At 33.0% G+C, this 27,530-nt stretch overlaps 1 protein-coding gene and 1 long non-coding RNA gene across 2 annotated transcripts; one reads left to right on the forward strand and one right to left on the reverse strand.

Moving 5' to 3' along the window:
* Positions 1-10,161: 10,161 nt before the first annotated feature.
* Positions 10,162-10,879, reverse strand: LOC108450869 (uncharacterized). Its single transcript, XM_017748635.1, has 3 exons — positions 10,473-10,879; positions 10,340-10,352; positions 10,162-10,257 (listed from the first exon to the last, which is right to left on the reverse strand). The coding sequence occupies exons 1-3, from the start codon at positions 10,877-10,879 to the stop codon at positions 10,162-10,164; spliced, it is 516 nt and encodes a 171-aa protein (XP_017604124.1).
* A 5,739-nt stretch (positions 10,880-16,618) lies between these two features.
* On the forward strand, positions 16,619-17,548 carry LOC128293019 (uncharacterized). The gene is made up of 2 exons (XR_008283040.1): positions 16,619-16,691; positions 17,381-17,548. It is a non-coding gene; the product is annotated as an uncharacterized LOC128293019 (long non-coding RNA).
* The last annotated feature ends 9,982 nt before the right edge of the window (positions 17,549-27,530 follow it).

Raw genomic sequence — 27,530 nt, forward strand, 5'->3', positions numbered from 1 at the left:
CATTTATCTCCTGTTTGGTGCTGAAGTCTTGTAAGCCTGTAAATAAGCAATGTAGTCGTAAGATTGAGGGAAATCTAGAAGCACAACAATTGAGTTCAAGCATTTTATGCTTTTTATTCACCTCTAACTGATTTGTTTTCAAGCACTGAAAGAGTTATTTTTTGCGAGGATGAATTTATACTAAATGTACTTTGTTGAGGCTGCGATTATCTAAGGATTAGAATAGATGAGGCTGGAATTCTTGGCATATATACAAACGTATATCAGATTTTTCTTTAGATTGCTGCTTCACTAAAAAAAACACTTTCTGCTTTGGACCAGATTCAAGATCGCCATCGCTTCCTCTCCTCCCGCAACTATTGGTTCAACTAAAGCTGCCATTTAATCTTCGAATTAATATTTTGTACTGATATTGATAAAGTTTTTATATTTTCTTAAACTGAAATATATTTGGTGCTACTCTTATAATCTTACATTTGTTCTAGGTACTCTCGAGCACCTGAATTAATATTTGGTGCAACTGAATACACCACAACCATTGACATCTGTTCTAGGTACATGTTTCATTGCTAAATTTTTTTCCTTATTTCTATGCATTTTCGGTTTAACTTACTTAACAAATTCTACTTTTTGACTCCACCTCATTTCTTTGGTGAAAGTGGAGTAGACCAGGTTGTTGAAATTATTAAGGTACGTTTTACTTCAAAATTCTAATCAATAATAGTTTTATTATGATTATTTTCTAAAAATTAATATATTGGGGCTGCGATTTTGTATAGATTTAATTACTGGTTGTGTTTTGAGCGTAACTATTTTGTTTCCAATTTATTTTTAATTTTTTTTTGAAAATATTTATAAATTAGTTACACGATAATAAGATTTTAATTTGATATGTTTTCCTTTTTAATTGAACTCGAATAATTTCACTCAATTTTATTCGATACGACTCAAATTTAATTTTACTTAACTTGATAAAATATTAAATTTAGTTAAGATACTAAAATAATACTTATCATAAAATATTACTTAACTCAAATTTTTTCATTCAAAAATTACTTATCAAAAAATAAAAATTAGTTGATTAAATGGAATACTCGCTGATGATTGCATTAGAAAAGCTGGACGTATGACAAACTTGCCTATATCATAGCCATTTTTAGTATGAATAAGTTTTTATATTTGGTTCAACTTAATTATTATTTGATTCAACTTAAGTATGAATAAGTATGAATTAATTTTATTACCATGTAGCTTGCTTGTCCATTAAAATTACAACAATACCTGACCTTCTCTCCAACCTTATTTTAAATATTTTAAAGATTCAAAGTATATGGGTTGGAAACCTGACGGGTTGCCTTATATCGAGCTGTAAGATATAATAGATCCTCCCTAGGTGTAACAACGCCACGTACGATGAATCTTAAAAAATTCAAAAAGACTTGGAAAAAGTTCTATCGATCTCATTTACTATTGAATATTTATTACCATTTAGCTTGCTTGTTCATTAAAATTACAACAATAGTGACCTTCTCTCCAACCTTATTTTAAATATTTTAAAGATTCAAAGTATATAGGTCGCAAAACTCGACGGGTTGCCTTATATCGAAATGTAAGATATAATGGATCCTCCTAGGTGTAACAACGCCACGTATGATGAATCTTAAAAATTCAAAAGACTTGGAAAAAGTTCTATCAATCTCATTTACTATTGAATATTTATATAACCTTAATTAATTTCCAATTTACTTATAAAAATTAAACTACGATTCTTTTTGATATTATTATATTCAAATTACTATTTTTTTATATTAATAATGTTTGATTTTAATATTTAATATTTTTAAATGTCTTTAAAAGTTATAACTAATTTTTATCAAAATAGTATTAATATTGATCATTACTTAAATAAATTACATAACTTACATAACTCATATAACTTACATAATTTACATAACAACTTACATAACTCACATAACTTACATAATTTACATAACAACTTACATAACTCGCATAACTTACATAATTTACATAACTCACATAACGTATATAACAACTTACATAACTTAACTAATACATGTAGTTTAATCTAATAATTTCCTTAAAAGTATATAGTTTAAAGTTCAAATTTCATAACTTACATAATCTACATAACTTACATAAAACATAAAAATATAACATATCAAGACTTACATAATAAACAACTTACCCGTGTAACTTATTGCCAACTTTAGACTTCAACAACTACGAAATGGATAGGACTTGGATGAATTTCTCAAGGGCAAGCAACGAGTATCAAAATGGAGTGCAATCTTTTTTAAATTTTGCATTTCACAATTCAAGCCAAGAGAATATGATTATTTGCCCGTGTAAGAAGTGTGGCAATATCTATTGGCATTATCGTGAAGTTGTCTACGAACATCTAATTGTTGATGGCTTCATTCGAGGGTATAAAAAATAGATTTTCCATGGAGAGTGTACACCTAGTGGAGCCTCTTCGACGATTAATCCGGGTTATCCTTATAGTGGTTACCGTCAGTATGTTAGAGAAGATGACATGGAAGGTATGATGTGGGATGCATTTAATATGCGGAGTGAAGGTTTCCGATCATTTCCACCAAACTATGTTGCATCCGATGATTATAATATCGGTGGGAATACTTTTATAGAAATGAGAAGAAGTGTACCGGATGAACAACCGAAGGAAGAAGCGGCGAAGTTCTACACATTACTTGGTGAAATGAATGAAGAACTTTATGAGGGATCAAAATTTTCGAAAATGTCATTCTGTTTTGCCTTTTTCACTTAAAATGTTTGGGAGGGTGGACCGGAAACTCTTTAACAATGCTGTTAGAGCTTTTGAGAGAAATGTTCTCGTTTGCAAAAATCCCTCAATCATGTAAAGACATGAAGAAAGTGATAAAATATTTGGGCCTTGGGTACAACAAAATTCATAGTTGCCCAAATGATTACATGTTGTATTGGGGTGATCGGAGAAATCAACAATCTTGTCATGTTTGCGGTAAATCTCGTTGGATGAATAGAGATGCGGAAGATGTTAATGAGGATGAATATGGGCCACAGTCAATAAGGAAGCCGAACAAGATTTTGCGTTATTTCCCGCTAATCCCAAGGCTTCAAAGGCTATTCATGTCGTCAAAGACAGCCGAGTTTATGACGTGGCATCATGATCAACGAACGGAAGATGGATTATTAAGGCATCCTGCAGATTCTTTAGCATGGAAATCATTTGACAATAAATTTCCAAGCTTTGCAAGTGATCCTCGGAGTGTAAGGCTCGGGTTAGCATCTAACGAATTTAATCCTTTTAAAATCATGAGCACCTCGTACAGTACTTGGCCTGTGGTCCTTGTTCCTTATAATTTGCCTCCATGGCTCTGCATGAAGCAATCTTCTTTGATACTATCTATGATTATCCCCGGAGAGAAAGACCCCAGAAATGATATTGACATTTATCTGCAGCCACTTATTGAAGAGTTAAAACAATTATGGGCGGGTGTTGAGACGTATGATGTATTGAGAAAGGAGAACTTTTACCTACGTGATGCTTTGCTGTGGACAATTAATGATTTCCCGGCATATGTGAATTTATCTGGTTGGAGTACCAGAGAACGTTATGCTTGTTCTTGCTGTGCTGCTCAAACTGTTCACAGTGGTTATATAATGAGAAGAAGTTCTGCTATATGAGGCACCGTCGGTGGTTAGATGAAAATCATAGCTATAGATTTCAGAGGCTTTATTTGATCTGATCAAGAGTTGAAAAAGCTCTGAGCGGACCATTGGATCTAAAATCTTATTCATGTTAAAAGATATGGATTTCGATTACGGAAGTGAATCAACCATCTAACAAGCAAACAAATAGACGATCGAGGGATGAATCTGACAATGAGGATGACCCTAATTAGGCAGACTTGTGGAAGAAAAGAAGTATTTTTTTTTGAGTTGCCTTATTGGGAGCATCACATATTAAGCCACAATCTTGATGTGATGCATATTGAGAAGAATGTCTGCAAGAACATCATCCAGACAATTTTGAACATCGATGGTAAATCAAAAGATAATCTTCAGAGTCGACTTGATTTAGTTCACATGGGAATTAGGCGTGATCTTCATCTCCAAGTACTTCCTAATGGAAAATATCAGTTGCTGCCTACAATTTTTGCAATGTCAAAGGAAGAGAAAGAAATGTTCTGCACGGTGTTGAAGGATATAAAGGTTCCGGATGCATATGCATCAAATATATCTCGATGTGTAAGTCTTAAAGATCGAAGACTATATTCATTAAAATCACATGACTATCACATCTTGATGCAAGATCTACTTCTAGTTGCTTTACAGTGCTGTATGTCAAAGAAGGTAACATCCTGTATAATTGAACTGTCCAATATAATGAAAGCAATTTGTGGCAAAGTTCTGAATGTTGAAGAACTTGAAAAAGTACAATATCGAGCCGCTTTGACATTATGCAATTTGTAGAAGATCTTTCCACCTTCCTTCTTCACTATTATGGTGCACATTGTCATTCATCTCCCTGGTGAAGCAATAATTGGTGGGCCGGTTTTCTATCGTTGGATGTATCCAATTGAAAGGTGCTAATTTATTTCAAAGACATTCACATTTATACCTATAGTTACCAGTTTTAATAATGTTGTATATGGTGTTTAGGTTCCTAAGCAAATTGAAGTCTTATTGCCGTAACAAGCATTATCCGGAAGGATCAATTACTGAAGGCTACTTGGCAGAGGAGTATATGACATTCTGTTCTAGATATTTAGAAGATATTGAACAAGATTGAATAGACCAAGTAGAAATGCCGTACTCAATGATCCTAGCTTGGCCGAAACTTATTTATTTCAAAGTTATGGAGAACCAATCGGCAAAGTTGAAATTGCAGAAATAGATGACCGATCTTGGATACAAACACATAGATATGTTCTTTTCCACCACGATGCACTTGAACAATTACGCAAGTAAGTTCTAGAATATGATAAATATTCATCTTTTTTTGATTTGTTTATTTTTTAACGAATTAAACATGTTTTTAACATAGTGAGTACAAACAAGTCTTAAGATCTCGCTCACGCTCACAAAGATTACAACATCGCGAGATTAATAGGTTATTCGCAAAATCTTTTCATGAATGGTTAAGCCAAACGGTATGCAACTCAACATTTTATTGACAAATAATAATGTTTTCTCATAACATTTACAATTACTCAATTTACTTTTGATTCAATAGGTTTGGAGTGCGAATGTTGTTAATGACGAAGTTAAATGGCTTTCCCAAGGTCCGAATCGAGTAGTAAAAAGATATAGTGGCTTCATCATGAATGGATTCAGATTTCATACCAAATATCGCGAGAGATTGATGAGAACTCAAAATTGTGGAGTAGTTGTTAATTCTTTAATTACAAGTTACGCTAGTGCTAGGGACAGTAATCCTGTCGAGGGAAATGTGGAGTATTACGGACTTCTAACAGACATTATTGAGTTGGATTACTATGGAAAATGGAAAGTTGTCTTATTTCGATGTGATTGGGCTAATGCTAATACTACTCGCGGAATTAAAAATGATCAGTTTGGTTTTACAATGGTGAATTTCTCTCGATTAATTCACACTGGAGAACATTTGATAGACGAGCCGTATGTATTTTCTTCTCAAATTAAACAAGTTTTTTACTCGAAAGATCCAATTCATGAGGGTTGGTACGTTGTACTCCGAAACACCCCTAAAGACTTGTTTGACATGGGGAATGGAAGTAGAGATGACATTGTTGAAAGATCAGAAACTTTGCCTTTTCCAAAACAAAACTTAAATGAAAATATTCCTAGTACTAGTACACAATTTCAATGGGTTCGTCAGGATGTGGACGAAGATATTTACGATTTCTGATGTAGTAAGATTTTATGATTTTTTTATATGTAATGTTATAATTTTTACATTGGTCATGTTATATAATTTAACTATTTTATATTTACTATTGTTGTTATTTCTTACTAAAATTTTAACTATTTTATGTGTTGCGGAAAAATGCCTAGAAGAAGATTAAGAGATCTTAGTATTGTATGAATACTACAAATTCGGAAGAAGTAAGTCTTGAATAATGAGACAGTTGTTGGATCTTCAAGCATGCCGGAGACACTTGATGAGTCTGTGGAATTTCAAAGTAATGTTAAGTTTAATTTACAAATTGTATTAAATTTTATTACTGATTTATTTTTAAATTTCAATATAGTAATAATATATTATTTTTCAGCTGAAAATGGTGGGACGCTAGAGAGGTCGAGGGACGTCGCTCCTAATGATTTATATAACTTAAATTCATCGAGCGTGTCAAAGTAACTAGAAATGACCATGGTCACTGTTGGACAAGAAGCTCGACTTTTAGCAGGCTATTTGGGCATTATAGCACGAAATGCCAATATGTTGCCCATCAAATACGAATCATGGCATAACATGCCCGATAGCAATAAAATCAAGCTCTCTAATATTAAGGTAACAAAACGTTAATGTAATTTATAATACTTTGGTTTAAGTTTCCTTTATATTTAATTCCTAAACTTGTGTTTTTAGGAGAGGTTTGCTTTAGAGGTCTCGATGCCTATATCAAGAAGGCATTGGGTAAAAATAGAGAGACCATAAAAGCGGTTTGAAAAAGAATATTTTAAAAACCCATAAGCCTCAAGAAAAATTGCAAAATGTCCCACCGAATGCCGAGGTACCAATGGGAAGATGCGATTCGATTTTGGAATTCAAGAAAGGAGAGGTATTATGTACTTGCAAAATCTTATAAATTTTTCGGTTTATAGTATTTACTATATACGTAATAATAATTTCATTATGTAGGACCGTGAGCGAGTTGGAACAAGCAAAGAGCAAAAACAAAATTTACGCATTACAATGGGTCGAGAAGTTTTACTTGTGTAGCTCAATCATGGTAATATGGATTTATTAATTCTATCAAGTATTAATGACTTTTTACTATTAAATAATATTTTTACTACTATATTGTAGGAAGCCTCGTCTCGTCAAAAGTTGGACGCCTTGACTTTTTGACTTACGATAGGAAAAAGATGGAACTCCGATGACATCCGAGGTGCGAAATTATGGTATATTTATTTAATAAAATTTGATTCATTATAAATATTTATAATATTTAATTATAATGTTTTAATTCGTCGTTTTTATTAGTTTAATTTTAAATAATGTTATGTTGTATTCCTTTTTATTGTATATTTTGTTTCTAACTCTTTGACTGATTTATTAGGAGAAACTAAAAGATAAGAAGGCAGAGTATGAAGTGACTGCTTCGACTGATAGTTCTGTTAATTTTGAGGATATTGATAACAGAATTATTAATAAAGTTTTGGGTCCTGAAAGGTATGGTCGGGTTAGATTTCAAGGATCTGGTGTTAACCCGACCCAATATTTTGGATCCATCTCTCACCAATACATGCCTTCCGGGAGTCAAAGTCAAGCTGAAGTTCAGAGGCTAAAAGATCAGATAGTTCAGATACAAGCTAGCACAGATGAGCACATTTCTCAACTTAGAGCGGAGGCGGAATGAGGAGGCGGAGCGTAATGTAAAATACAATGAACTCCAGCTACAGCTTTAGTCTATGATGACTATGTTCCAGCAATTTCAAAATCCGCCATCTTAGACATTTGTTTTCTTGTAACTTTTAACATTATTGTAAGAATATTTTGAATATTCATTTACAATTTATATAATATATTTCTCGTATAATTTTGTATTATTTAAATTTGCGGGTTTTGGTTGGATTTCATAGTATATTTGTTGTTTTTGGTTGAATTTCTTGCAGGAGGGTTGGATATAGGTGCAAAATACATATTGCAAAACTGGGCAAATTAGCGGCATTTTTTAAAAAAGCGCTGCTAAAGACCAGGACTTTTAGCGGCGCTTTTTTAAAAAAACCACTAAAAAATAGGACTTTTAGCGGAGTTTTTTAAAAAAGCGCTGCTAAAAGTCCTGGTCTTTAACGGCGTTTTTTATATAAGCGTCGCTATAAGTCCTGGTCTTTAGCGGCGTTTTTTAAAAAAGCGCCGCTAAAAGTCCTAGTCATTAGCGGCGTTTTTTAAAAAGTGCCGCTAAAAGTCCTGGTCTTTAGCGGCGTTTTTTCAACAAAACGCCGCTAAAATACATATAGTGACGTTTTTTGCGACGCTTATAAACGCCGCTAAAAGTCTATTTTCCTGTAGTGTATGGTATACATCATCACCAACCACAGCAGTCTCGGGTGCAGCATTAAGATCAATGTCGATCCCATGTATAGTTGATTGACTACCAACGTATTATACCGGAACCACCATACACGGTACTTGAGCTTCATCTTCTTCACCTAATGGAGTGGGATCATTAGTTTCCTCCACACCAGCTAACTCAGTAAATAACTGAATTGGTGTATTTGATTGCTCCAAGTCCCACAATAAAGAGCGATCATTGTCTCCACGTCTTCATCGTCTACATGCTCCATTTCGGTGAATTTTATGGGATCCGTCGAAACTGGAAACTTGTAGAAAAGTTTCGAGATCCTTCTCCCACAACGTTTATAAATTTTTTCAATATTTTTTTTCTTCATATCATCAAAAAAGATATTTCTATTGAATCTCATTACTACTTGTTTGCGACACTCAAATATACATCCTACGCTTGTTGTCAAAATTTCTCCATCAAAATAAACGATACGAAAAAACCGATTCTCCATATTCAATACTAGATCTGTTAAAAAATTTCAAAATTCTCAAAATAGTTTCGAATAGCAAAAAAGTTACATAAAATTTTTAATGCAAAATTTTTCATTCAGAAGCTAACAAAATTATTAATCTAACAAACTTTTATATAATAAAATTTCTAACAAAATTCTACATTCTATTTAAAATAAACAAATTAAAATACCTTATCCTTCTTCTTGCTTTCCTTTCTTTCCTTCTTTTCCTCTCTTCTTACTTCTATTTTGCTACTAAATTTTTTGTATGTTCTTCATCTGATTTTCAGGGGAATATATAGGGGAAAAATTAAGAATGTGGGCCCCACTAGTTGCGCCTACCAAGAAGGCACAACTAGTCGTGCCTGTCAGATAGGCTCAACTAGTTGAGCCTGTCAGATAGGCGCAAAATGTATGTATTCTTTTCCCGTCCATATACACGGGTTGTATACTAACCCGAAAAAAATATATATATAATAATTTTTTAAACGAAAAAAAATTTAATATTAAAAAAATCGGTTGCGCCTGTCAGGTAGGCACAACTTAAAAAAATATATCATTTTCGTAATTAATCTGGCTGACAACCCATTTTCGTGTATAAATTTTTTTTATAATATTGAGGTAAAAACCCTATTTTTGCTCATAATAAATGATATTTTAATGGGTTTTGAACTTTTGGTTGTTTGGGTAATAGATTTTGGATTTTATTATAAATACGATCACTATTTTTATAAAATATAATTTTTTAAAGTGTTACAAGTCCAAATCACATCTAAATACAAATATATCTAATGAATCATAAGTGTCAAATTATTACAATGACGGGTTTTATGAAAAATTATAAAATAGAATCAAATCATTACAAAGACAAACAAAATAAGATTATGGAGCCAATTTTTCATAAATTAAAGCATTTATAAAAGTCATATAAACCAATGTATAATATTAATTCTGATAAATAGATGTGTATTTTAATTATAAGACTATTACCAAACTATTAAAACAATAATTAGAAAAAAGTCACATCAAATAATTTATTTATTTTTGAAAAATACTCACTGGATTTTATTTAAAAGGCCAAAACAAAATCAACACCATAAATTCAAAGGTCTAAAAACCAACCCGAAACTAACAGGCTAAAAAAACCAAAACATCCAGAAGCCCAAAAACAAAAAAACAAAGCAAAACCTACACATGGCCCAGGACAAGATCCAGCAAACAGCAAAAAAGGAGAACTCTAGAAACATCGTTCTCCAGTTGTACTCTATTACCAAAACCCTTTTTGGAAAACAGAAAAATCGCATAGGGAAGCAAAACAAAACAGATGCTTTAATTACCCATCATATCAATCCTATCAGAAGCTTTTCAATTACCCCGACGCACTTTGAAAAAAATATCTCAATTGAAACTCTCAGCTTAATCAAAAATCAAAACACTTTTTTCAGCCTCTTCATTTCTTCTTCTCCTCTCCTTTCTTACTTCCTCGGTCCACCTCCTATCTTTTACTATTGCCTTCACCGCACCGGAACAAACCAGATTTAACAGATAAGTAGTCTCTCATTTATAGTCCTTCTCGTGCTAGACTATGGGCGACCTTGTTAGCCTTCCTATTTGTAAACAGAAAAACACGGAGATTAAAACGAAAACAAAGGTTTAGAGAATCTTTGATATACACAGAAATCTCAGATCTATCCTCCTTTTTCTCTTGCAGCTTCTAGATTACCGACCGAGAATCACCTTCAACCTCCACCTCCCTCAACCCAAGCTGTAACCCAAGCTTCAGTGCTTGGAGACACGCCACTACTTCTGTTACAAAAACGGACAGTATCTTTGAGTTCATTTCTATTTTGGAGCAAATGACCTCTACTTTACTGTTACGAATCACTAATCTAGAGCACGACTCTTTATTGTGGTTGTTGAAAGCTGCGTCAAAGTTCACTTTCAGCCTCGATCCCACCGGAGCATTCCATCTGTCCACACAGATCCTTCTTTTAGGTATGAAGCTTTTTAGACCATCAAGCTCATTTAAATAATTTTGCACAAAAATAGCAATTTGACCACCTAATTGGTTTTTCCCCTCATGTATAAATTTGTTCCGAGATGTCCATATCACCCATAAAGCACATACCGCCATTCTACACATAGCCATGGATCTGGACTCTAAGGTAATTTCTCAACCAATCAACAAAATCTGAACTTTCATCTGACCTAAACCAAACCATATGGAACTGCTCCCATGTATCCTTTGCAGGAGGACATTCCCGAAAAAGATATTCCCTCGTTTCAGCTCCTAATTAACACCTCCGACACGTAGGGGAAGCCATCATTCTACGATAGTGTAGATTACTGAAGCTAGGCCGATAGTTGCATAAAAACCTCTAAACTGTAATTTTGATTTTAAAGGGTAGATCCATTTCCATAATTTCTTGTAAAATTGCTTATGATCTGTCTGTAATTACTTCCGATCGTCTTGTAAAAGAAGTCTATGACCACTTCGAACCGAGTACTCCCTTGACAACTCACCCCTTCAAACAAGAGAGTCTTCAAGCTCAAACAGAAGAAAAGGAATATAGAGAATCCTTTTTGCAATCTGTTCCTCAAAGGTAAAATGGACCAAATCAGACTTCCATTGTTTAAAATTTGCATCAATCAGATCTGCAGCTTTAATGAGACTCTAATTATTATTCGTATTCTGAATTCTGATCTGTTCATCTCCAGGTATCCAACATCGTCCCAGATGGAAATTTTTTGACCATTTTCGATCCTCCAGCCCAGACCCTTCAAAAAGAGGCCCATCGCAGCCCAAATACTCTACCATGTAAAAGAAGGTAAATTTCCCAAACTAGAGTTTAAGAAATCAGAGTCTTTACAATATCTAGCTTTCAAAATACGCGCTAATAAAGAGTTAGGGTTACGTAACAAGCGCCAACCTTGTTTGGCCAATAAAGCATTATTAAAAGAACTCAAATGACGAAAGCCCATACCATCTTCTTCCTTAAGCGCACATAAGGACTTCCAATCACACTAATGCATCCCCCGCTTTCCATGATTATTCCTCCACCAAAATAAACTTATAATGTTTTCCAATTCTACACAAAACGTTTTTGGTAAAAGAAAACAAGCCATCGTATAAGTGGGAATAGCTTGTAGGACAGTCTTAATGAAGACCTCACGACCTCCTGGTGAGATATGCCTAATACTCTAATTGTTGATTTTTTGCTTCAAACGATCTTTTAAATTTTGGAAAGCCATTTTCTTCTTACGACCTACCATGTTTGGAAGCCCAAGATATCTCTCTTAATTAGTCGAACAACGAACATTAAGAGCCTGAAACACTCGATTCTTATCTTGATCCTTCACGTTCGTACTGAAAAAAGCCATTGATTTTTCATAATTAACACACTGCCCCGAGCAAGACTCATAGTCCACAAGAATTTCTTTCAGCACATCAATCCCTTGATTCGATACCTCTCCGAACAGAATACAATCATTTGCGAACATAAGGTGAGTTATAGGTGGAGCAGGTTTGCAAACTTTAGCACCATTGATTTTCTTTTCCTGACTTGCCAACCTCAGTAACGCAAAAAGCTCTTCTCCGCAAAACAAAAAAAGATAAGGGATTAAGGGATCCCCTTGGCGCAAACCCCTAGAAAGCTTGAAACTTGATCCTTCTTCCCCATTAAGCAAAATGGAATATTGGGCAGAATTTACACAACGGATAATAAAATTAATAAATCGTTCATCAAAACCTATTTTTGACATCATTCTTTTGATAAAAGGCCACTCCACTCTATCATAGGCCTTACTCATATCAAGTTTTAAAGCCATGAAGCCATTATTCCCATATCTTTTATTCTTAAACGAATGAAGCACCTCATATGCTAGAATTACATTGTCAGTTATGAGTCTACCAGGTACGAAAGCACTTTGTAAGTCATCAATGCACTCCTGTAGAGCCTTTTGAAGCCGATTAGCAATAATTTTTGCAATAATCTTATAAATAACTATGCATAGACTAATGGGGCGAAAATTCTTCAAATTGCAAGGATTTGCAGTATTGGGAATTAACATCAATTGGGTTGTGTTTATATTCTCCAAAGATTTACCATTATTCAGAATATCTAAACAAAAGATGCAAACATCCTTACCAATAATGTGCTAGTACTTCTGGTAAAAAATTGCTGGAAAACCATTAGCACCCGAAGCTTTTGTAGGCCCCATACCTTTTAATGCCTCAATTATTTCATCCTCCTTGTAAGTAGCCATCAAGCTTTGATTCATTTGGTCCGACACACATGAATGAACCCCAAGAAGAATGTGTTCCAAGCCCCTAATTCTTTTAGAGGCAAAAAGATCCAAAAAATACTCACGAGCAATACTTTCCACCTCCCTACTATCCGTAACGAGATTTTCATCCCTTCTTTGTAAACCTTGATCCGATTTGCACGTCGTCTTTAGGAAGCAAATTTATGAAAAAACGAAGTATTCTTGTCCCTCATTTTCAACCAATTTGCTCTTGCATGTTACTCCTAATATTTCTCCTCATTGTCCATCTCCACACTTAAGTGAAGTTTGACCTCGATAATTTCTCCCAAATTATCCTCCGATTTATCCTCACAATTTAGTTCCTCAAATCTCCTAGTCACTGCTGCACTTCCTTTCCTCTTTTATTCTTAATTTTATTTCCCAAAACTGCAAACCATTGGCCATAGTTGTCATGCGAGATAAAAAAGAACCAAAACTATCCACTCATAACTTCCTTATCTCCTCCTCACACGACTACTCTAAGACCCACCAGGTTTCAAAATAAAATCAAACGGATCTTCTGCCTACCCTTTCATCCTCTATATTAATGAGCAAAGGACAATGATCCGAGAAAGAGTGTGGAAGATGCCTCAACGAGTACTCTGGGAACTATTAAAGCCAATCATCATTGGCAACCTCTCTATCAATTATTTCCTTAATATTCATTTCTATAATTCTTCCTCTTTCCCATGTGAACCAAGCACCAGAAAAGCCTATATCCTCTAGTTGACAGTATTCCAATGTTCTGCGAAAGACTTCCTTTTGAGCCTCCTCCCTTAGCAAACCTCCTTGCTTTTCATGAGAAAAAAGAATATCGTTGAAATCCCCCCAACCAACCAGGGCAATAAGTTATTCCTCCCTAATATTTGAAGTAACTCCCATGTCTCCGATTTATTCCTAACCTCCGGAGCCCTATAAAACCCAGTGAAACGCCATTGAGAATTTTCATCTTATTGAATTTCAGCATCAAATGATTCTTTGAGAAACTTTGCAAATTGACTAAACTATTCCCATTCCACCCAAGACTTAAGCCTACTCTAGAACCTTCAGCCGAGACGTCAGTACCATTGAAGAATCCGCAACTTCTTCTATCAACCTTCATTTTTGTAGCACTCAAATTTGTCTTCATAAAGAAGATAATTTGGGGATGATAAATCTTCAGCATGTTTTGAAGTCTTCTAACTGCTCGCAAACTCCCCAATCCGCGAATATTCCAGCACATAATTTTTATTTCCGTCGGTCGTCATGCGCAAAGGCAGCCGCCTATATCTATTTGACATGAGAAGAATTCTCCTCAGGAACCTCCAATAAATCCTGAGTATTAGAAATATTCGAGATCAATGCATGGAATCTCTTCCTTTTTTTTCCTTCATCATTGAAAATAGGTTCATCCTCTAACTTACATTTCATACTTTCCACTCCTACCCCCTTCATCAGACCCAGCACACCTACTGTTGCCCTTTGAACGTCCCCATAAAGAGTAGGTCCAGATATTTGACCTTTGCCACGTGTCAAATCCTTATCTCCATTATGGTGGAAATTATTTACTTACTGGTACTCATTTAAAACAATAGGGAATTTGGAGCCTTCCAAATTACTTTTGAGAGGGAAATTGAAATTACCTCCGATTCTCTCCCTTTATTTGAGATTGATTGTTGACTAGAAAATTGCCCAAACCGAGACTTTCCAAAAAAACTGTTTTCTCCCTCCCCTTCAACCAAATGTTGTTGACAATGGAAGCCTTCCTCCCTTAAGCTCTCAACAACAAGTCCCAACCCATCTCTAATTCCTGCATTCCATATTGTAACCTCATTGGGCAAAAATTATCACCATGTCCAAGACAGCCACATAAAAAGTAAAATATAGTTAATTTTTCATACTTAAAGTTTGCATAATTGAACTTTGACTCAGAAATCTTAATTTTCTTTCTTCTTGGTAAAGGTTTTCGAACATCAATCTAGATCTGAATCTGCATAAAATTCATATACCCATTAGACAACTGCTTCATGTCGTAATCCAGAAATTTGCCAATAAAATTTCCAAACTAAACTGCCATTGTATCCCTAAAGAAACCCGGAGGCAAATCATGAACCTGAATCCACTAGTCTGCAAACACCAAAGGGATAGACATAGGATCTTCACCCTCCACAAGTCAATAGAAAATTATAAGGTGATTATTGAAAGTCCAATGAGCGTCAGAAATAGCTTGAGAAATGTCCAGCTCATTAAAAAACTTGAAAAGAAAGTGTTTCTCCCCCAGATCAGTAATTTGCACACCCTCCATAGGATGCCAAATGTTAGCCATAGTATTTTTTATTGCAGGAAAATGCACCACACTAGCAGTGAGATAACACCCCACCAAACAAAAGTTATATATAATATTTTGTTCTTCAGAATCACCGGGCAAAGAAAATGCCTCTTCTTCACCATCATTTAGATTTAGATCTACAGTGCCCTGATCCGTTCCTTTTAACAATACTAAAAAATTATAACGGCCTAATTTTCAGTTGTGTCGGAAATGGTGATTTGAGATCACTAAATTCGAAAAATAATATTGAACAAGATAGTAATTTAATATTTATGAGTCAAGTAAGAATTTAGAAGAATTTGTGAAATGGTGAAATTAGTGAATTAAAAGAATTTATTAGGTCAAACAGGTCAAAAACGAGGTATCGAGAACTCAAAATTGAAAATCGAGCTATAAATATTTTTATAAATATTTATGGAGTGTCATTGAGTTAGTATTAAAGTTTTGTTAGAAAATTTTAACGTTTGGATGGCTAATTAATTAAAAAGGACTAAATTGAAAATAGCGCCAAATTTGTTAAATTGTGAGTAAATAGCTTAAGTATTTAAAAAGATGGATTTAAAGAGCAATTAGACCCAAAGGTTAATGGCTGGACGGTTTGGGTATGAAATAAGCAAGAAAACAATGTGAACAAGGGGCAAAATTGGAAATAGTATAAAAGTTAATAGTTAAATAATGATGTAATTGAAAAATCTAGACATTTCTTCATATTTTCTCAGCCAAAACGCCATATAAGGTCTGGAGAAAGCTGGTTTTTCATATTTTTACATCATGTGAGTTTAATTCTTGCTTTTCTTGATAATTTTATGTTTTTATGACTTTTACAATTAGGTCCACTTATAGAATTCATTAGTTTTTGATTTTATGGGTGAAATTGGAAGTTTCCCTGGATGGATAAGGTAAGTTTATGATGAATTATTATGAAATTTAAGTTCTAATTTCATATTAAGGTGGTTTTATTAAGTGATTTTGATAGGAAATGATATTTAGGACCTAATTGTGAAAAAGTTGTGAATTGAAGGTTGCTATTGAAATTCAGAATATAAAAGGTTTTGAAATAGTTTATAATGATAAAATAAAGTGTTAATTGAGAAAAATTAGTTCAATTGATGGGTGAATTGAGCAGGGACTAAATTGTGAAAACTATAAATTTTAGGGTAAAAGTGCAATTTCGAAATTTAAACAGCATAAATTGTGAAGTGAAATAGAAATCAAATAAATGCTAATGAGTAGAAATATTTTATATTATAGATCAAGAATCCAAAGAAGAACGAAGAAAAGAAAAAGTTGCGGAATAGTCCCTAAATTTCAATATCTTCTACAAATTAGCCGGGTAAGTTCATATGGTTGAATTTAGATGTTTATTTGTGAATGATTGAAGTATATAATGTGTTATTATATACGAATTTGTTGTGGGATTGTGTAGATTTTGTTAATGAAAGAATAAATGTGGAAATGCAAATTAGGAAAAAGCAGGATTGAGTACGTTCAGTATCGTGATGTGTGATGAATTGATTGGATAAGACCATGGTTGTTCCATGGCAAAGTGTGAAATGTAGGTATGGTATCATCCATACTGAGTTGTGAAATGTAGGTATGGTATCATCCATACTGAGCTGTGAAATGTAGGTATGGTATTATCAAATCCATACTGAGTTAAGAAATATAGGTATGGCATTTCCTGCATCGAGTTGAAAATGTAGGTATGGTATTTCAACGAGGAAAACCATACTGAGTTGTGAATCATGGCATTGAGCAACGACGTACTCAATTTCGTAAGCCGTTTCCTAATTTGATTATAAGAAATAAAAGAAAAGTGATCCAAATGAAAGAGATTGAGTAGTTGTTACTGTTGAGCTCAACTATGTGAATTATTATAACAATGGTTGTGAATCGCAGGAAACTTTAGTAAATGTTTTGGTATTGTTTGGAAATATTATGTTTGGTAAGCATTACTTTTAAACCTATGAACTTACTAAGCTTCAATAAGCTTACTTGTGTGTGTTTAATATTTTTATGTAGATTGACTTGAAGTGAAGTGGGTAGATCGGATCAACACAACAAAGCACACTATCCAGATCAATTCCGGTAGCTTTTGTTTTATGTTTGAAGATTTATATGGCATGTATAAAGTTTAAATGAAATGAAGTAAAGATGTTATGAACTAGTTAACAACATTTTGTACTAAAACAGTTTTTGGTTAGTAGCAGTAGTTTGAGTTTGAAAATTTACCATAAATCATGAAAATCTAATTAGAGGTTGAATAAAATATAAAATTAAATCTTATTGAATCTAGTTTCACATAGAAGAAACAGTGTAAGCAAAAGGCTTTCATATCAGGAGATATTTGAATTTTTGTGAGATAAGGTCAGAGTGATTTTAAACTCCCCTATTCTGATTTTTAAAAATTATTAAAAATTGTAAAAAAATTAATTAGGAGTCATACTATATATTTCTGGATTCCTTATTGAGTCTATTTTTAAGAGAAACAAACAGCTTGGTTATTTGAATTCTGTACATGGAGAAATTTGGTTCGTAGTGCACAGGGGTCAGAGCAGCCGAACCCTGAAACAGGGGAGACTTTAACTAATAAACTGTACTAATTGGCCCAGCCAAAAATTCTAGAAAACAATTAGTAAGTAGATATATGAGCCTAGATTCGGGGAAAATTTACGGATTTGGATTTCGATTTTTGTAACTCAAGATATGATTTTTTTTTCATCTGTAACGCAGTTGGACAGCTTGTCTAGAAAGTGTGATATAAATTGTTTGAATTTGTTTAAGTGCTCAAATAAGTTTAGTAATGCCTCGTGCTCGACTCCGGCGACGGTCTCAGGTAAAGGGGGCGTTACAAAAATCATCCCCCCAGATCTGAAGAGAAAGTCGTCGAAACAAAAAAAAAAAACACAGAAATCAAAATGAACAGAAGACAGTAGAAAAACAAGGAGGAAGACAAAATCGAGTCAAAAGCGACAGACAGAGACATGCCAAAGCGGCAGACTTCTTATTGAGAATTTTTTTATAGTTCCTCTGTTTCAAGATTTTTGTTTTTACATCAAATAAATTTGAATAAAACATTTTTTTACAATTGCCCATGATGCTTTTTCACGTGTTAAAACCATTAAATTACCTTCTCTTTGTCAATTTTTTTTAAATATCTTTCTTAACATATGTAGTCAAACAATCATTCATCCATTGATCTCTAATTCGATTCATCAAATGATTTTTCACAACTTTCATTGCATAAACGACTCTTTCCACACTTGTTGTAACAACTGACAGAATCAACACTAACTTAATCAGGCAATATACCAATGGATAAACAATGTTCTTTTTCGTATCAACCATGTTCTTAGCAAGAACTTGAATTCTTTTCAAATTTGAGAACTCCCTATTTGATCGCATGTCAATAACGTATGTCTCCAGTTTGTTATTAAGTGCAAGAACTTCAACCGGAGAAAAATTAGATGAATAAATTTGACCAAGACGAATCAACTTTGTTTGTCAAAAGTTCAAAAACTCTCATTCAGACATAAGCAATATACACATAATAATAGCTCTGTATTTACTTCATTGAAACGATTGTTCAGCTCTTGAAGTTGTGTACCTATAACGATATAAAATAACTCCACGCGATAATGATGCATATTAGTTACCTTGTAAGCTTTCTTCTGTGACCTTCCTTTTTGCAACAAAGTCATCATTCATATTAGGAACACCAATATCATGTTTTTGACAAAAATATGATACTTTTGAAAACAATGTAGTCCATTCATCTTCTCAGAGCTTTTGTAACCATTCTTTTGAAATCCTTACCAATAAAATAGCATTAACAATATCTTGATCTTTTCTTTAAGGTGCTTCTAACAATTCATTTGTGATCTCTAACACGTGTCTCATTAAATGTAAGGAAAAATCAAATTCAAATTATTACATCAAACCTAACAATGTATTAGCTTCAACTTTTTGATCCGATGTTAACCCTTCATCTATTATAATTTCAAGCAAATAAATTATCGAAGTGAACATGATGATTATGTTTAAAGGCGTACCATAGTGTAATCCACTACAAGTATTTCCTGGGCGAATGAAAGTTTCCTTTTGATTTAATCCTCGTTCAGAACAAATTTCAGAATTTGACAAAGCCTTTTAAACTTTACAAATTGCAATTCATAAAGCATACCATGACGTGTACAAAAGCCTCTCACAACATTTATTAAAGAATTAATCAAACTAAAAAGTGATGCAATCTAGATATGACTTTTTGTTACTGAAATCAATGCCAATTGGAGTTGACGTGAAAAGCAATGAATGTAAAAAACTGATGAATTTTCTCTTAAATTCAAACTTTTCAAACCATTAAACTCTCTTTACATATTACTAGCACCATCATAACATGTCTCCAAATTCTTGATGTGCGTAATCCAAATTTAGCCAAGAAACCATCAATTGCTACTTTAAGTGATAATACAGTAGTATCCTTGAAACACCTATACTCGACCCAATCACCAAGTTCAAGTCGTAAGATGCTACATTGGTTGTTGAAACAACAACAATCATTTACACTCAATTTATATCATTAAACAATTAAACATAATCAATATATGCAAGAAATGCAATATATATTCATTATCGAGTCTTATATGAGCTTACGAAAGTCTTAGGCCGACATCGCGACTTCGTCACTTCTTCATCATGACGTAGCCATCATAGTATGTCACATCACGATGACAAACCTATGCTCGTCACAACGTCACTCATTGAGATGGCAACGTTGTGATGTCAATAGTTCATGGTCGCGAAGTCATCCCTATTTTTGGAAAAAAAAATGCACAATTTGATACCTATTCCATCGATTTTAACCAATTCCTTTCATTCTTTCAACCAAATATCAATTCAACGATTGCCAAAACCTTTCAAGACATGCTACACAAGTTTATTACATTCTCATACAATCATTTATCAAGTCATTCCATACATGTTTATCAATTAGACACAATCAATCATTTTTATTCATTAAATAATACAAGTAGGTTATACAAGTTTATCACAACCTTATCTATACCATTTCTTTTAAGCAATATAAGCCTAAATGACTTTAATTGAGCCAAAACAAAACATACATTAGACATACTTCCAAGCATCATATTCAAATGAGTTAATTCCAAACATTTATCAACCTATTTATCCTATTCACCTCAATTAGAAACATTCCACATATCAAAGCATATAACCATATATCATCACTTATTTTAGTTTGAACATGACTAATGCTATACATTTTCCAAGTCATAAGAAAAACATATTACAAAAAGGAGTCATGTCATATTGCCATTAATCATCTAGCCAGAATGACCATTTGCACATTATGTTACTACTATATACATTCCACAAAGTCAAGCTTCAAAAATTAGTTACTGTCTTGTTGATAGTGTAAGCTTTACATTAGTCCAATTCAACAACTCCGCAAGGTAAAAATTTACAGGGAAGAAAAACAACCTGAGTAAGCTTATAGAATGCTTAGCAAGTTCAAAACTGGAAATTAAACATACATTGATCACTTAATGCATAGCTAACTAATCAATTTGACATTCAATCTAACTATCATTTGGCATGTTAAAACACAATTAAGCATATAACAGTATTGCCAAATTAATATTTTTGAGGAGTTATAGCTCGTATTTTTTAGCTTTTCTTATCCCAGTTAAACTTTGTTTTTACTTTCCTACTTAAACTCTATTTTTAGTTTCACACTTAAACTCTGATTAGTGTAGGTTATTTTAATATTATTTGACATAAGAATTTAGCCAATAAATAGGCCATTTTTCCACCCTAGAAAGATGACTTATTACATATTTAAGTATTAGCTTTTACAAGCTTTCATAGAATTTTATGTTTACGTTTTGAGGGTTCTTTGTAATATCCTGAATTTCAATGATGTCGAAAATAGTGGTTCGAGACCATCAAATCCTACAAATGAACTCGTAGATTATATTATTTAATATTTACGAGCCAAATGTAGTTTTTAAAAGATTTTTGGAATAGTAAATTGTGTTTTATAAAGATTTATTTGGTCAAGAAATTGAGAAAAAGAGGTATCGAGATCTCGATGTTATAAACCGAGCCATAAATATTTTTATAAATATTTATAGAATGTCAATAAGGTAGTATTAAAATTTCGTTAGAAAATTTTGACGTTTGGGTGGTCAATTAAATAAGAAGGATTAAATTGGAAAATGTGTAAAAGTTGCTAAAAGGATTAAATAGCTCAATTCAAATGAGGAAGGACCTAAAGTGAAAATAAGCCCAAAGGAGATATTTTGGGCGGCAATAGCTGAGAAAATAAGGAAATGGGTGAAATAAGGGCAAAATTGGAAAATTGCTAAAATTAGCTAAATAAAAATGGGACTAAATTGGAATATCTAGAATTCTCTTCATTTCTCTTCATATTCATCAGCTTAAAAACAGCCATGGAAGGGGGTTCAAGCTGGTTTTCATGCTCTAGCTTCATGTAAGTTTAATTCTTGCTTTCTCCTTGAAATTTCTATGTTTTTGGAATTTTACAATTGGGTCCAACTTACTATTTCATTAGTTTTTGATTCCATGGCTAATTTTTAAAGTTTTTATGGATGAGTTCTGAAATAATATGATGAATAATCATATAATTGAAGCTTTAATTTTGGTATATGATGATTTTATCAAGTAAAATTGATGGAAAATTCAATTTAGGACCTAATTAAGAAAGAGTTTGGAATTAATGTCTAATGCTAAAGTTCTGATTTTTAGGGGTTATGAAGAAGTTTAAAATGATAGAATAAAGTATTAATTGAGAAAAATTAGCTCAATTGAGGGGTTAATTGAGCAAGGACTGAATTGTATAAACTGCGAAATTTGGGAAAAAATGGAAATCAACATTTTTCATTAAAACTGTTTTGGACAGCAGCAGTAGTGTAACTTTGAAAAATCACCAAAAAAATTATAAATCGAATTAGAGGATAAATAAAATATGAAATTAAAGCTTATTAAGTCTAGTTTCTTATAAAAGAAACTATGTACGCAATGGAGTTGTGAATCATGAGATATAATAAATTTTATCAGACAAGGTCAGAATGATTTCGGGTTCCCCTGTTTTGACTTTGGAAAATCATAAAAAATTGGAGAAAAATAATTACGGGCTTAAATTTATATGTTTAGAATCCTTAATGAGCCTATTTTCCATAGAAACAAATGAAAACATCATTTGAATCTTATACAAGGAGATAATTAATTTTTAGTGAAGAAGAGTCGGAACTGTTAGACAGCAGAACAGGGGTAACTTTAAAGAATAAACTGTACTTATTGGCTAAACCAAAAAATCTGAAAATTTTATGGTAAGAAGATATATGAGTCTAGTTTCAGGAAAAATTATCGGATCTTAATTTGGAGTTATATAGCTCCAGATATAAATAATTTAGTGACTATGACACAGATGGATAGCTCGAATATTCATAAAAGTAAATAATAAAGATTATAGATAATGTTACTTACAAGTGTGTTATATACATTAAGGATGTGAAATGGGGAGGAGGAGGAGGAGGAAAATATATATGAATATCCAGCTAGCATGGCTAATTTGCATGTTTTAGGTTTAAGGACTGAATTGAATAAAAGTAAAACTTCAAGGGGTAATTTTGTAAAAATGTCAAAAATGACCAAATTGAAGGGAATGAATTTTTTATTATCTAAATTAATAAATTGAATGAAATTTTCAATTTAAGATCGGGTGAAAATTGGGAAAATGGTAAATTACCAAAATGCCCCTTAATCTTGATATTTCTGCAATTTCGCCAAGTAAGTTCGTGTAACTTGAATTATATTCTTAAATGCTTGAAATGCATATTTTTTTATATGAATATGATTTGAATGTTCATTATATGGAAATTTATGAAACATTGATATATTTGAAAAAAAAAAAGGGGAAAAAAATCACGGTTGAATGGAAGGAAAATTCGATGGATCTCTGAAAAGGAATTGACGGTAAAAAGGATCTAGCCCGGACGGGTGATCCTATTCTGATATAGCCCTCCCGAAGAATATGTGGAAAATGGATTTACCCCGGACAGGTAATCCGAATTAGGGTCTGAATTTAGCCTGGACTGGTAATTCAGATCCAAACTCATTAGAGTAATTGTCGTTGCAGGAGATTTAGCCTGGACTGGTAATCCCACTGTAAGGATGAGGTTCACGGGAGTGTGCTCTCTGATATGGAATGTGTAAGACCATGGTTGAAAGATACCATGGCAACCTGATATAAAATGTGTAAGACCATGGTTGAAACATACCATGGCAACCTGATATGAAATGAGTAAGACCATGGTTGAAAGATACCATGGCAACATGACGGGAAAATGAATAAGACCATGGTTGAAAGATACCATGGCAACGTGATATGAAATGTGTAAGACCATGGTTGAAAGATACCATGGCAACATGATATGAAATGAATAAGACCATGGTTGAAAGATACCATGGCAACCTGACATGAAATGAGTAAGACTTTGGTTGAAAGATACCATGGCAACATGACAGGAAAATGAATAAGACCATGGTTGAAAGAAACCATGGCAACATGACGGGAAAATGAATAAGACCATGGTTGAAAGATACCATGGCAACATGACAGAAAACGAGTAAAACCATAGTTGAAAGATACTATGACATCATGTCGAAGATAAATAAGATCGAGGAAGAGAAACGCCAAGATATCTATTGAACAATCGATATTCAGGTAATATGTATCAGATGGAATGGTTATATGAAATGGTTGTGTGAAATGTTTACAGGAATTGGTCATATGGAAATTTATGTACAAAATAGTTTTATGAAATAATTAAGAAGATAGATAAATGAAATAAGTATAGGTACATGGAATTTAATTTATGTTAAGTTTAATACTAACTATTACCAAATAAATATATACAAGATATAAGGAAATGATGGTGCATGAAATATTGATATAACGAAATGAATGATATATACTTATGAAGAAATAGTAAGAGAATAATATATTTTGTGACATGTACATATATAATTATCTTTGATATGTTGATACAAGGAAATTATGTAAGTTGAGACTATTATTAAACTCAAGTGTGATATGTTGAGAAAATAGGTATATCAATGTTGAATTTATATGAAATATGTGCAAGTATACTAACAATGTTGTTGTTTGACGCTTAGACAAGTGCCAAGCTATTGATTGAATGGTAACATGTTTAATTATAAGGAGCATTGAAATGGTAAGTACTTAGATGAAAATATAATTTAAGATTTTGCGAAATTTTTTTATGATCTCAATTTTATTCCAGTTGGTTTCTAATGTATGTTTTGTGCTTCGAGGGCCCAATAGAGAGACGTTATGATTATTTCAAAATATGAATAATAAATGACTCAAAATTATCTAAAAATGTTCAGTAAACTCTGGTAATGCCTCGTACCCTATTCTGGCAATGAATACGGGTAGGGGTGTTACATTATTATTTTGAGTTTAGGGTTTAGTTTTATCTCCATCTTTTTTACTCTTCGTTTTTTGTCATTTTAGTGAAATTATCTTTACCCGTAATTTTTTATCCTCTTCAAATGGGTCTTTTCTACGTAAAATATTTGTGTTTGATATTTTCAATTTCTTTGTTATTTTACTTATTCATTGCTTAATCGGGTTTATCCCCAACAAATTGGTATTAGAACTAGTTCGATTTCTGCAATTAACCCATTTAGAGATGACAGGAACAATGTTTGATATTGATAATTTTGATGGCATCACAAATTTCAATTTGTGGCAAGTTCGAATGATGAAAATTTTGATCCAAGGCGATCTTGAGAAGGTCCTTACAGAGAATAAGCCGGTAGACATGGATAAATCAAAATGGGATAAGTTAGATAAAAAGGTCCTATCCACAATTCAATTATGTCTAACAAAATAATGTGTTGAATGAGGTTTTGATGGAGAAAATGACATTCACCTTATGGAAAATGTTAGAAACCTTTTATGCGACAAAGTATTTAGTTAACCGATTAGTGTTGAAACAACAGTTGTACACATTTCGCATGAATGAAGGTGAGTACCTTAGATATCACATCAGTCAATTTATTACTCTTTTGAATTATTTAAAGAATGTTAAGGTTTAAATTAATGATGAAGATCATGTTATTTATCCTCTTCATACAAGTCTTTTAGGGAAACATTGATTTATGGTAGAGATAATCTCTCATTCGAGGACGTGAAGGGTCATTTATTGAGCAAAGACAAACTCAACAATGAGTTTGGTTTGGATAGCAAGTCAGATAGACAAGTCTCAGTTTTGGTAGCATCAAGGAAATGAGAGAAATGATGTTGCTATTGTAAGAAGTTAGGTCATGTCAAGGAAGATTGTTACAAACTGCGAAATAAAAGGGCTACTGAAAGCAACGAGGAAGATTTAGTTGGTGCTAATTTGGCTAATGAAAATGGTGATAATTTCTTGTTGGTTTCAACAAGTGAAAATTCCAAGCTTGCGTTCGAGTGGACCCTAGATTTAGGGTGTTCTTTCCACATTTGTCCCAACAAGGACTGATTTTCTACATACAGTTCAGTTGAAGGTGGAGTTGTGTGCATGGGGAATGGTTCACCCAATAAGGTAACCGATATTGGTACTGTTCAGATCAGGATACACGACGGGACAATTAAGACACTGTTAGATGTCAGGCATGTGCCTGACTTAAAGAAAGATCTCATCTCATTGGGAATTTTGGACTCGAAGAGTTGTAGAATTAACATTGAGTCATATAACATTAATATATACCGTAGGGCTCTCCTTTTTATGAAAGGTAAAAAGATTGGCAATATTTATTTTCTGGAAGGATCAACGGTGATCGGTGAAACAAAACGTACCTTATCTGTTAAGAAGTCAAAGTCGACTTATTTGAAGCGGAGACAACTTAGTCATAGAAGGGAAAAAGGTATGGTTATTTTGTACAATAGAGGTTCTCTTTTGGATGCAGGTTTTGAAAATATAGGGCATTGCATTCGTGAAAATCATACCCAGGTCAGTTTTGATTTGGCAGTGCACAAGTCAATGACTAGAAGACTTCCAGCTTCTAAACAGAATTTTGACTCAATTAATATCCTACATAATTCGAGATAAACCTGTGGCGGGATTTGGCAAAAAAAACGTTGTGGAAATACGAGTCAACGTAGAGATTTGTGGAGTTATCCCTCGTATTTTTCCACCCTAGAAAGATGACACATTACACATTTAGGTACTAGCTTTTACAAGCTTTCAAAGAATTTTGTGTTTACATTTTGAAGGTTCTTATTTTGGGTTTTGGGGTTTAGTTTATCTTTATCTTTTGTACTTTTTGTTTTTGCCATTTTAGTGAAATTATCTTTGCCCCTTTTTTTATCCTATTTAGAGGGTTTTTTCCACGTAAAATATTTGTGTTCGATCTTTTCAATTTCCTTGTTATTTTACTTGTTCGTTGCTTAACTGGGTTTATCCCTAATGGTGCTAATCACATTTCCTAATCATCAGTAATATTGAGACTTAACAGAATCATGAAACCATCCACATATCAAGCATTAATAGTCACCATTTCATTTCCAATCCTCAATTAACTTTCCATTTTCAATTAATTGCATATCGTCCGATGGAACTATAGTAAAACAGGTTCGAATATACGAGAATGTAATGCTCACAGAAGCTGACATTTTAATAGAGTTGCTTACACAAGTTGTCATCGTATTGAAGTTACTTATCCAAGTTAAACCTACAATATGTTTAACTCGAGAGTCTACAACGAATGATCTTGTAAGAACATGTAAATCCCTGATCAAATATGTGTATAACCTTAATGGCATGCCATATGTATCCTAACATTTTACTATGTTCACTTAAGCATCACTTTCGTATGAATATTATTACTAATCTTTGTACATAATTTCATTTATCAATACAGGTCATGTATTCAATCAATATTTGTTTATTACCCCTAACTCGAACCCGAATCCATTGCCGAAAAAGGGTTACGGAGTATTATCAGAGTTTACGGGTCAAGTAATAGACATTTCATAAACATTTAGCATTCATATTAGACTTCAATCAAATTTAATCATATAGTCCTTTAAATGAGCCCTGGAGGCCCAAATCATGCATTA

The sequence above is a fragment of the Gossypium arboreum genome, chromosome 5, assembly GCF_025698485.1.
Source record: "Gossypium arboreum isolate Shixiya-1 chromosome 5, ASM2569848v2, whole genome shotgun sequence".
NCBI lineage: Eukaryota > Viridiplantae > Streptophyta > Magnoliopsida > Malvales > Malvaceae > Gossypium > Gossypium arboreum.